This window comes from Perca fluviatilis, chromosome 9 (assembly GCF_010015445.1).
Source record: "Perca fluviatilis chromosome 9, GENO_Pfluv_1.0, whole genome shotgun sequence".
Classification (NCBI taxonomy): domain Eukaryota; kingdom Metazoa; phylum Chordata; class Actinopteri; order Perciformes; family Percidae; genus Perca; species Perca fluviatilis.
The window spans coordinates 15,811,669-15,824,296 of NC_053120.1; the positions used below are offsets into that span (position 1 = coordinate 15,811,669).

General features: G+C 38.4%; 1 protein-coding gene across 1 annotated transcript in view; it reads right to left on the bottom strand.

Moving 5' to 3' along the window:
- Positions 1-9,799: 9,799 nt before the first annotated feature.
- arid3a (AT rich interactive domain 3A (BRIGHT-like)) overlaps positions 9,800-12,628 on the bottom strand; it is a 51,500-nt gene continuing 48,671 nt past the window's right edge. The window contains exons 7-9 of the mRNA XM_039811182.1: positions 12,156-12,434; positions 10,950-11,039; positions 9,800-10,438 (exon numbers count right to left, since the gene is read on the bottom strand). Coding sequence (XP_039667116.1) covers positions 10,305-10,438; positions 10,950-11,039; positions 12,156-12,434 — 503 coding nt within the window. The 3' untranslated portion in view covers positions 9,800-10,304. The remainder of the gene's footprint in view (positions 10,439-10,949; positions 11,040-12,155; positions 12,435-12,628) is intronic.

Sequence of the window (12,628 nt, forward strand, 5' to 3'; positions counted from 1 at the left end):
CATGTAATTTTATTTTGTCAGATCATCTGATTAAATTATTGTTTTAGTGACTGTATGGGACTGTATGTTTTGGCTGGTTTGTAAAAGGTTGTGGACACCAGGGGGCATCAGTTCAAATGCAAGATGTTCAGACAAGATGTTAATTTTTGGTATTAATTGAAATGAAGGTGTGTGTGGGGTTTTGGAACAAATAATGCAAATAATGAGTACAATCTATACATTATACATATTTCAGCATATTTTTACATCCCTTACAGGTATACAGTGAAACAAATATATACTTAAGAGGCCAAATCAGTTCTGCTACACAAAACGTCAATGTAGTGTTATAAAAAATGCTTAATACAAAGCAAATACAAAACCAAAAATGAAATAACTAAAGCTATATTTCTCTTATCTCTGTTTAAATGTTGATTTGCTACACCTAAATGCAACAATAAACATTGTGCTAAATCAGCTGAAAATAATATATACGGCATGCATTAAAATGCAGCGTTGTACACTGGTTAAACAATTAAACAAGCTCTGCCATTAGGCCTATATAACAAACGAGCAGCAAAAATTGTTTATCTGTGTTTTAAGCCCCCAATGTCGTAATTTATTACTATAACACAAATGCCAAAACTGGCACAGTAAAATAAGGAAGGCACTAGGATTAGGCAGTGGTTAGGGTTAGGGTTAAGGTTAGCGCCATGGGGTTAGGATTAGGTGCCTTGAAGTCAACGTTGGGGGGCTTAAAACACCATCGAGCATCCTTTCCCAAACTCCGGTCCGTGGGGCTGGAAGAGTGAAGTTGTTCCAATGAAAAAGCACCAGGACAGCTCCATTCTTCAGACGTCTGTGTCCGGCTAGAGTTTGAGGATCGATCAGGTCTGTACTTTGGAAATGTCGGCTACACACTCTTGTCTGGCTTGTAACCGTAAAATAGTCTCGTCCTATATTAACTACCCACGTCTTCTGTATTTCTTTATCTTTGGGAAACGTGTGGAAACTAAAAAAGTGTTAAAGGTGCACTATGAGTTCCTGCATGACTTCACTTCTGTTGACGTTCCAAGTAAATTCCAAACAAAAACAGAGCAAGCTCGCCCCTCCCCCCATGTTTCCGTAACTGTCATGACTAATGGCGTTTTTCCATTACATGGTACCTGCTCGACTCGCCTCGACTCTACTCGCCTTTTTTGGTTTTCCATTACGAAAAAAATTCCCTGGTACCTGCTAACAGGTACTTTTTTTAGTATCACCTCCGTCGAGGTTCCAAGCGAGCTGAGCCGATACCAAAAGGTGACGTGAAATCGAAAATCGTCACTAATCACTGCGTCATCATTGCTAGCGACAAACAGGGGTGTCCTGAACAAACCCGTAATTTTTAAATAGTTTAGCCAGCTGTGTTTTTTTGTTTTTGCTGCCTCCAGCTTCTTTTGAAACAAAATTTTTCTTGCAGAGTGAAAAAACAACACACCTTCGACATTCTGTGTGTGTGTCGCGTTACGTCATGGCAGTTTCCTGCAGCATCGCTATGACGACCAGCCAAATCTGCAATGGACAATGGAGGGCACTCGGCTCGAATCGAGGCGAGCCAAGTAGAGTAGAGCTGGTACTAGCAGTAGGTAAGCGCCATCACTGAATAACCTTCACTAACCCCCACCCCCTCCCGCAACCATCTTGTCGGTGATTGGCGGTAGTGGTTTGTTGTATTTTGGTGCACAGCCTGCGCCTTAAGTGTTTGTTTGACATTGATTTCACCGGAAATATATGTCATGCACCGCAGTGCATAGAGCCAAGAATGTAATATTATGACTGAATATTTGTAAATTGAATTCTAAATAATTTTTTTTTTTAAAGAATGTTATATTATATTGTGAAAACAAAAACCAGACAGTACAGCGGATTGTCAATGTATTAATCCTTCTATGAGAATTTGAACCTTTCAGAATTTAATTCAGAAAATATTGAGTATCTAAATGATAAATACTAAGAAAAGTGTTCATAAGGTTGATATGTTTACAGGATTTTTTAGATAAATGTTTTAAATGAATGCAATTTTCCCTCAAAATTTTTTTTCAAATAAAGAAAAGGTTAACATGTTAGTAAAAAAAATACCAGTTAAAATGTTAGATAAAATATGAGTAATTGACACAAAAGTTGTGGTTGTTGGGTATGTCCTGCAGGCGTCAGTGTGGAGAGGCTGTACATCGCTTTATCCAGTAGTCAAATGTTTGTTTACCTTTGTTGTCCTCGTATTTAGCCGTATGTCTATTTCTGTGTGCATTGAGAGCAAAACAAATCCGGAGTAAAGTAGGCTACATAAAATAAATTATTTCCAGTAAGTATTGTCAATAGAAACAGAACTTTGTACTGCAATATACTGTAAAAAAACATATAGGCTAATATCACCAAAGGCTTCTTAAAACGTATTCAGATCACAACAGCAATTTAGCAGTGGTGAAAAGTAAGTAGGCCTACATTATTACAATATTTCCATTTTCTGCTATACTCAACTACAATTTAGAGGCAAATAATGTACTTTAAAAAAAATAAAACTAAGATATTTAAAAGAATGAGTTAATAATGTAAATTCAGGACTTCTGGATTCACAGTAAAAATGAATTATTATGCAGAGGATGCTGTAAAAAGATTAAGCCCTGTTAACTAAAATCATTTAAGTGGAGCATCCACTGCTTTTTGGTGCAAGCATCAATGTTATTGAATATAATGGACACATTGTAATTGAAGACTTAGTTAACCAGTTAAAAAGGATGGAACGTCATACAACTTATCTTAGGATACAGGACATAAAAGACACCCCCCAAACTCTGGTGACATTTAAGAAAAGTGATATTTTATTAATTTCAAATTCTAAATAAAAGTATTCACACAAACACATATTGAGTAAATAGGCAAGAAAAAATCTTCACCCTTCCAAAAAAAAAAAAGATAAGAAAAAATAAAACGGTTGCATTGCCCGACGTGGTTACCAGGAAACATCCCATTCATTAAACTAATTGAATCATTTATAGAAAAAGGAGGAATAAGCACACATTAAAAGAACAGACTGAAAAACGACTCACAGTACTAACGGTGCTCCTAGAAGCAGTACTTGTTGTAGTTATCTGTTGAGCTGGAGGTTCCCTGTTGATGCTCAAATAAACTAAACAGCAGAAGTGTTACGAACCTGTAACACAGAGAGAGACAGAGAGACGGAGAGACGGAGAACGACACCCCAGAGTCCAAAATAAACCTCCCAGTCACCTACCAGGGTGATAAATATCTGTTGAAAGTATTTAGATAATGATATAATTACACCACAATACTCGTTTTCAATACAATCGCACGTGTGTAATGAGATCCTAACTACTCTTTAAGTACTATACTAGTAGTTGTAGCTGATTTCAGACCTTGGTGACCACTCTCACGCCCTCTTTGCGTACCCACTAAATTGTAACTTGAACGGGGTTAAATGCATCAAACTAAAGGTAGAGGTAGATTTTCCTGACAAGTTGAAAGAGACAAGAGCCTTGTTTCAATTCTGAAGTAAACTTGAAGCCACGTGAAGCCCACACACACATCATACAGTATGCTTCCCTAAAATAATCACATGATTATTATCATCATTGCTGTATTAATAAATCTGCTTTAAATGTAATCTCTGTATGCCAGGGTTGCTAAAGCATATCCAGGAAGCAAAGAAAAAGCAAAAACAATATGAACATGATGTAATTCATAGCCCTAAAAAGCCATATTTCAGAAATATTCTATTTAATGAATCTTAGTAATACAGGTTAATTCATACAACAATTGTCACAGCAGAAGGCATCTTGTTATTTTTTAGTTTTCCTTGTCCACATCCCCCCTTGATGGAGGTAAAGTCAGTGGTGAAGTTCAGTCAAAAGCCCCTAAACCCAACAGGCACCTTAACCCGTAAATGTTCCAGCAGAATTCCATGTCGGCAACATGTGGGAGCAGGAGTCATTGTCAATTTTCGATGCAGGACACTCTGGATCTAGTAAGGTTTCAAGAGGTTATTTAGCTACGGCTCTGGTGGGAGTGAAAGCAGCAACATTTCAGTGTAAAACACTTAAAAGTTATGACATAGAGCAAGCAAGCCAACCACAAGAGACTCGGAGGGTTTGTGCTGATTGGGAGTCAGGCCCTGAAAAGGACTACATTTACTACCCATATTGTTGCGAAATCAAAATCAAAGACAAACTAAATGCATCCGGCAGCATGTGAACGCACCAAACAAGCAGACTTTTCAAATCAACCCATGCTTTTAAACTGCATTACCACACAACAATAATATAACTTTGACAAGAACTACAGACACAAAGTCTTGTGCGAGCAACGTCTAAGCTAATGATGAAAACAAAGCAGCTACAGACATAAAAAGCAGCTGGTCACATTCAGAAACAAATCTGAACCAAAACCTCCTATAAACTCTTTTCAAAACTAAGAACAACTTCTGGTTTCATACTGAGTTAAGACTCATACAGTTTTCACTGCCACATTGCTCCAATGTTTCTTAAAATATTGAGGAACCTGCCTGATGGAGAGAAACAGATGGGACAGAGACAGGATGTTTGATTATTGATTGTTTACTATTTTTAATAACTACATGAATTATGTAAGTGAATGCTTTTAACAGAGTTTGTTTTCAGTGGAGCCTTTTAAACAATGTTTTTTTTTAATCAGTGGAGCCTTTTAGTATCCCATTATAATGATCTAATGAGGCTTTGTCACCTTAACAAGACAAAAATACTGGAAACACTGGAAGGAAATGAAGATATGAACACTGAAAATATGTAATTTGTTAGCAGTAAATGTTCAGAGTGAAGGACATTGAATCTTTGCAGCCTTAGCTCAGACCTTTTTGTGTTTCCATTTGAAAAATCTGAAGTGATTCTGCGTCATGACAAAAACTTCCCACTGAGGGGAGCTCTTGGTTAAGTCGTTGAAGCTTGAACTGAACCCTCAACTATACTGACATCTCTGGTTCCCCTTGCAATAACCAAATAACCAAAAGTGATATCTGATTGTCTGTGGTAATTACAATCTCTTTCATAGTCAATGTCTTCATAAACCAGCAACAACAACATTTCAATGAGATTTTCCTGCTTGAACAGTCTGTTGTGGCTGAAGCAAAAAACATATATTTGCCAAAGCTTTATTAGTTCTTGAGGTAGAAACAGAGCTTGATTGTGGTTGAAGGGATGTCAGAGTGTTTGGAGGTATACTGTGTTGTCATAACATCGTCGGATTGTCGCTACCACGCAATTAAAACCACTCCCTGAAGATGCTGCCGTGCATATACTAAAAGAGAGCGAGAACGAGAGCGAGAAAACAGTACCTCCACTGTTTAAATGCAAATATCTCACAGAGCCGGTCGATAGATATATACGGTAAACACGGATCCATTGAAGAGGGCAGGTGCTTGAATGTTTAGCTCAGGGGCCAAAAGGTCACAGGGTCAAATCTAAAAAAGCAATGCTGATCCTTTAGATCAGTATTGATTGAATTTTGATTGCAGCAGCCCTCCCCCACAATGCTAGAACACTAATGCTTTCAGCCATGCATTTCTCTTTTGATTGTCAGCCATTATCAGCAACTGTGACATCTGCTACTCACAGAGAGAGAGAGAGAGAGAGAGAGAGAGAGAGAGAGAGAGAGAGAGAGAGAGAGAGAGAGAGAGAGAGAGAGAGAAACATACATGGTGGGCTTTCTGAGTGCCACCAAACAGACTGAGTAAAAACCTCCTTTAACATTGTAGTTCATGAAATTTACAGCTGGTTGCACAGAGTAATCGAGGAGAAAGACAACCCTAAATGTAAATGTTTTTTTTTACCCTGGGACTTTTTGTCATAGTTATGGCCTATATGGATTGGCATAGCACCATATTACTGTAGAGACTATTCTGTCCTACAAAGGCAAAACATAGTAACTACATATTTGGTCAGAACTGGGTTAACCCCAGAATCAGACTTTTTGACATCGTACTTTACCATAGAAACCGTTATACCATCAAATGTATATTTTTGGAGGGAAAAAAACATGGAAGATTCATAAAAACTGCGTAGATAGCCTCAGCTAAAGCTAATTTAGCCATTTTTTCCGTGTTTCTTGGAATTGAAAAAACTATTTTGATGCTCCAAAATCAAAGCAAGTTGTTATACCATATAAAAAGACAATAGCTATAGCTTAAATATTAACGGAGAAGGAAAAGGAACACCAGATAAAACTAGTGCTGCTAAATGTTAACTAGCCTAGCTAGCAGAGCAGCAGTAATTGCCTTCTCTGCAGCATCCAACTCTTGTGGAATTTCAAATACTTTAATGTGGTAAGGCTACCTCTATATCACAATTAAAGAGGAATTTATTGAACTACCGTTCAAATGGACAAGATAGCCGAGGAAAAAACATTTTGTTTGAGAATACTGGGTTTTCCCTTGAGATTGTTCAAACATAGAGCGTAACATTCGTATTGTTGTATGTAAGGTCTATGAAAATGATTAATAATCAACATGATTAGCATTGTTTGAGCGATTCAAAGATTGTTATGCCAAAACTACAACAATAAGACCCAGATTGCATTAAAAATATCTAAATTTCCCTGAAATTTCAAATGGCCGTTGTTCAATACTGTAAATGTAGCCATACTGTACTTCATAAAGCTTTGGATAAAAGGTGTCTATCATTATTGTGCATCTGTAAATGACTCTCAACACGACTCAATTGTCCACAGTGAGGAAGCAGCCAGATTTACCTACATTCTTCACTGTAGAAATACACATTTCCTTCCTTTGTAACAAATCTACACCAAGAGCCTAACCAATAACGAAAAAGGGGACACTTGTGCCACCTGCAGCCAACAACTGCAAGTTTGCAGCTGCAAAGTTCTGTATTTTGTGTTGAGTAACTATAAACTTGGGACCTATTGAAATTATTAATAATTATTAATTAAGTGCCTGAGAAAGCTCAATGATCATGAAAAAAAGCTTACAGTTGGTATTGTACAATCACAAACTGAGTTCTGGTTTGAGTAGTTAACAACCACTGAAGGTTAGTGAGACGCAATGATTCTCCATCATTATTTATGTATATAGTGTGATGGCCCCAGCATCCTTTGCCTCGGTCCCGTGTAGTGTGTGTGCGTGTTTGTGTGTGTTGCAGGGTCTTGGTTGGGTGGAGCTGAGGTGCCATTGCGGACATCTGACCAGTTTTCCTAACAGTAGTTATTTTAGCCGACAGGTGATACAAGTGTAAAAATGTAAAACTCAAACACCCACAAAGAAAACAGCAACTATGAGACATAAAGAGCCCCCATGTGGAGAGTCAGCTGCCGGTTAAAATATTTGACAAGAATTCCTCTTTCCTCACTATGGAAACACTATGGTTTTCAGCTTCATTAAGATTTAACACAACCAATAACATCCTGTCTCTGCTTTCAGTTCTGTCCATAGACTGTAGGCCTGTATAAAGATGGGCGACGTCTCTCCACTTCCTCCCACTGTACAAAAGTAAAGCCAAAATATCCCGGAAACTTTCTAATTTTGGAGCCAGAGTCTGCGCAGTAGTGATTGGGCAGTCCCGCCAATACACCCACCTGACCAATTGCGAGTCAATCACAGCTGTCAATCACAACGTTTCACCCCATTTTTATAGCATCAAATAACAAATAAAAACCAAACGTATCAGAAAAACGAACACTTCAACATACATTGAGTGATAAGAACTACCTGATGACAGGAATGACAGAAACCATCTTAGGGAAAATGTGTTTGACGTGTGATTTTTTTTGTTGGATTTATGACCGGTCCTGCAGCCAGCCACCAGGGGGGCAGTCTAGATGTTTTGGCTTCACCTTTACAGTCTATGCATCAACCCCTGGTTCTGCCTCTGACAAACTAACTTAAAATCCAACTAAAGCTTCACTTTTCTTTTTGTAGGATGTATTAAAACAAGTGAGGCTGGACAGTTCACTTCTCACTATTTTATCAAACCTTTAAGAAGAGCATTTCATTATTTTGTGTGTCTTTGAATGAGAGTAATGGTAAAGTAGCCTACTTTACAAAACTGAACAGTGTTTGCGTAGCAGCTGGTGGTGATTTCCCACCGAGAAGCGAGTCCAGAATCAAAGCCGCGACGGCCATCTGGTGATATTTGACTGGAACAGTAAAAACTGATTAGACGGAGGTACTGCTGGCTCTCTGGTCATCTCATGCTGTGTTAAGGCCTCCAAACAGAACCCACATACAAAGCCTGATTTACTTCCTAACGTCAGTAGGAATGAGGCTGCTTTGCGTCGAGGTGGGGTTGGGTGGGTAGAGTAACAATCTTTAACAGTTCAGAGAGGTAACACAGGTTAAAGTTCAAAAAGCTGATAGATTGATTGACTTCAAAATGCAGAAACACAACTACACATGAATGATATGGTATCTCCACTGTGGCAGATTTCACTTTTTATAAATCTAACTGCAGTGAGTGTTTGTACAAACAATAAGACACAAGCAAGCGCTCAGCCGCAGCTATTACCTCTGAGATCACATTGTCAAAATCCCCAATTAAGCAACGTCTAAAAAAATAGTCAGAGGATCACAAGACATTCTCTGTTATATCCTTGACAGCCAGCCTCAAGGAGACCTGGTCCATGTCACAACACAGGATAAGAAGCACTTGGATCAGAAGAAGCACTAAATCATGTAAAACACAAAGCTGAAACAAAAAATAAAATCATCTGTAATCTATAATACAAAACAACAACAAAACGTCTGATACGAGCTGAAGTAACTAAAGTTAATAAGTTGCTCTGAAGCTCAGATAGCGTCTCCTGACACCTGATTGTCCACGTGAGTGTCTCCACAATGACAAGGATTTAGTGGATACACGACTCCTGTGAATTTAAGACAGGAAATCACAGTTTTCCTGCCTCACTCCTGATCCCTGAAGGGCTTTATCTACAAATACAGGCATGCATATGACCTTAAGACAATCACTCCACTAGAAGGCCAAGTTAGAAAAAAAATTAAAATTAAAAATTGATCTTTCCGCAGAGAAAGATGTTAAATACATTGCTCTGTCAAGAGATTGTACAAAGCGATGAGCTGACGGACACCTGAGAACAATCAGAAACGTGTATTATTCACATACGATCTGAAGCCCAAACAGCAACAGTTGATGTGTTGGACTGAGGCTCAGAAAGTCCAGCGTGTTGAGATGCATCGAGCAGGAAAAAAAAACTCAAGAAAGGCTTTAGTTCATTTTCCCTACCTGACCTTAGAAAACAGCGATTTTGAACACTAACTTGACAAACTACCTGCAAGACTGGCACAGATATACATTAAACGGTCCTTATGTCAACAAGCAGATAAGGATTTTAGATCAAAATGAGCCAGCTGTCTCAGGAAGAAGACTGCTTGAATTCATCAGCTACATAGCACTCTAGCTAACTCGCTACTGACGAGACTCTGGTAGCAATAGATAATAGATAAAATGTGTGAAAAAGTGAACCAATATTCTGTTTTCCATTTGTGTTTCACTGGAGAATCTGTGGCATGCCGCAGACCGGCACCGGACTCTTCCAAATCGGGATCCAAAATGGCTGCCATGTGAATAAGGTTTTACACAAAATGAGGTCACAACGGTAAATTGTTATATGCCCTAACGAAACAACATATACCTTTTAAAGCTTTTCTGATTTAAAATAGAGGCTATTCATATTTTCTTTTTATAGAATTCTAAATATATATATATATATATATATATATATATATATATATATATATATATATTTTTTTTTATTTTTTTTTTCCTGCAGTGAGGGGATTGGTAAAGATTTAAATGATAAAACACAGTAAAGAGAATAACAATAATGACAATGAAAAGATAAAATAAAATAAACAAAATCTCTCCCCTAGAGGATAAAACATTGCTGTCAATCAGTAGCTGTGTTTGTGTGTGTAAACAGTGCATTAACCTTCCTAGTTATTACCTTCTCTTTTGTTCTCCAACAATCTGTACATTTATGCAGAAATAAATAATTTACAGGTTGTGCATACATATTTGTTTAGCATATACTGGCTCTCAGTTGAGATATTCTTTTTTTTTCCGAAATCATTTTGGCTATGAAGAACAAAAGAGGCGAGTTGGTGAGCGAAAACCTGAGATAGTGTACTTCAAGTGATCGGAGTTTCAGTTTGTGTCTTTCTGTACAGTTGATGGTTCTTCTCTTTTTGGCATAGATTATGTAGAAAATGAGGTTGATTTTTGGCTTTACTTAGCGTGGTACTTAAAAAAAAGAAGGGGAAAGGCCAGTTAAGACAACAGGTTGCTGGAGGTTGAGGATGAGGTTGAGGTAGGTGTGTTCTGCTGCTGCTGTGGAGCAACACGACTGCTGACCGTCTTGTTGGAGACGGACGTTCCTGCTGCTGCCTGAGCAAAAAGAACGCCTGGACAGGAAGATACAACAAACACAAAAAAAGGTTAGAGGTATTCTAAAAGGTTAGAATACAAAGTTTGCCGGTTTAATTTTGTTCAATTTTAAAATAAAGCTTAAAGGACTAGTTAACATTTGCTTTCTTTATAAGATTAGTCAACACTTTGGGATTTTTTTTTAACTTTCTTTCTTTTCTTTAGATGAAAAAAAAGTTCTCTGTCCTCTGTGCACACGGTAATCATTGAAGGCATTTTATGAACTCCTCGCTTGTCCTGTCGGACCCTAGTGCGTAGTAAGAGGACAATGTTAAGAGGGATTTTCTTACGAAAATCAATATGAAACTAGAAAAGTGAGTGGGATACAAATTTTAAATTGGGGAGTGGAAATTACCTAACCTGGTAGTCATACTGTGACAAAAAGACTAAGGGATTTTTTTTTTTTTTTTACAATATGGGACCTTTAAAGTAAAGTACATATTTACTAAGAAGAAAGATGAACCTGTGGCACATGACAGCGATACTCACCAGTGTACACCACTCCATTGAGCTCCACTGACATGCTGATGCTGCTTGTGCCGTTTGTGGTAAGGTTCAGGGCCGAGTCCTGCCTGCTATCTATAAGAAAGAAAAACCACAAAGTAGAGTCGTGTTAAATAAAACTGTAGTTTTATTCAGTTTAAAGACTACAAGATGTCTTTGTAACACCAGTCCAGAGTTGACTTCTCCCGTAACTATCTACAAACCAAAAGAGCAACTCAAATACACAATACTCTCTGACAGCACAATTGTACGAATTTGCAAAAACATCCAATTCTACCTTTCTCTGAAGTCACCTGTATAATCAGTACTGAGAAACAGTTTGCGTGTTCAATCAGATAGACATCAACCAACACAAACTCTGCTATAAGATCTAAGTGTTTGAAAGCAGAAGGGAATCCCAGCTCAGACAAACACACATGTATTGTATATGTATGCATGCTGCTTCTATAAGCTAAACAGGTCAACATATAGGCCCGCTGTGGGTTACTTCCTCACTGTTGGGTACTGTGGTTTGTGGTAAAATGACAAGAGTGTATTGAGATACCAACTGCCAGGAAGAGGGAGAGTGTGTGAAATCCAGGTCATGTAAATTCTGGGGTAAAACAATGAAATGTAAAACCCAGAGCAGATGTGATGTGGTAATAATAAATTGTTTTGTTTTTTATTTCAGATTCTTAGAACATTTTCTTCAGAGGTAGATCTCTCTGGAAGATCATACTTTGTGCTGACTGATTATTGTAATTCTTAAATGAATATTGATGTCTGTTGAACCAAATGACCCTGTTTATATCTGCTGCCTGGCACTCTGATGGAAATACATGGCCAAGTATGAACTTTCTTAAATTCAACAGAGATAATAAAAACCAAAAACGTTTATATTATATTGTCAGACCAAAGACGATATCTACTTTAATCAGAACAAAAGTCATCAATCATAGATTTGGAAATTACTGTTGAAGTTGACATCAGTGTGTTCTTCTGTCTGAAAAAGAACCTCTAAAGTTTGACCTTTTGAGCTCAGCAGATGTAAGAAAGCTTGTTCACACTTTTATCTTATGTTGATTTGATAGTGGAAGAATTTCCACAGGGGAGCACAGCACTTCTTCATCTGATGTGAAAAATCATGTCTGACTGGTTGTTTTGTTCTACTCATGTTCTGAATATATCAGAAACTGACAGTGTGTTCAGTACCTTGGTTATTGATGCGGATGTTCATGGGTATCTGAGCGGTCATGGCCAGCAGGTTGTGTTGCAGAGCTCTCTGCAGCAGTCGGTGGTGTTCCTCGGCCGACAGCGCCATTTTTTTCTCTGGTGGCTCGCCGGCCTCCAGTTTGTCCCTCAGCTGCTCCAGAGCCGCCATCTGAGCTGCCTGAGCTGCCGCTACCTGCACAGCAGCCACCGTGTGGCCTGCAAGGCCCGCTGGCAGACGAGCCACACCGAGGCCCGGCAGTGGCTGGCCTCCTTCCTCTTCTGGCCGGACACAACAGAGAGGAAGAGAGGGGGCAAACTTCAACTCAAATACAACTGAATATGATGGGTTATCCAGGCAAAATATAAAATATGTTACTCCCAGACAACACTGACAGAAAACCAGCTGGTCTGAGATACTAATGTATGTTACTGTGTATTAAGATCGCTTAAAGCAGAGAGGAGAGCAAATTCAT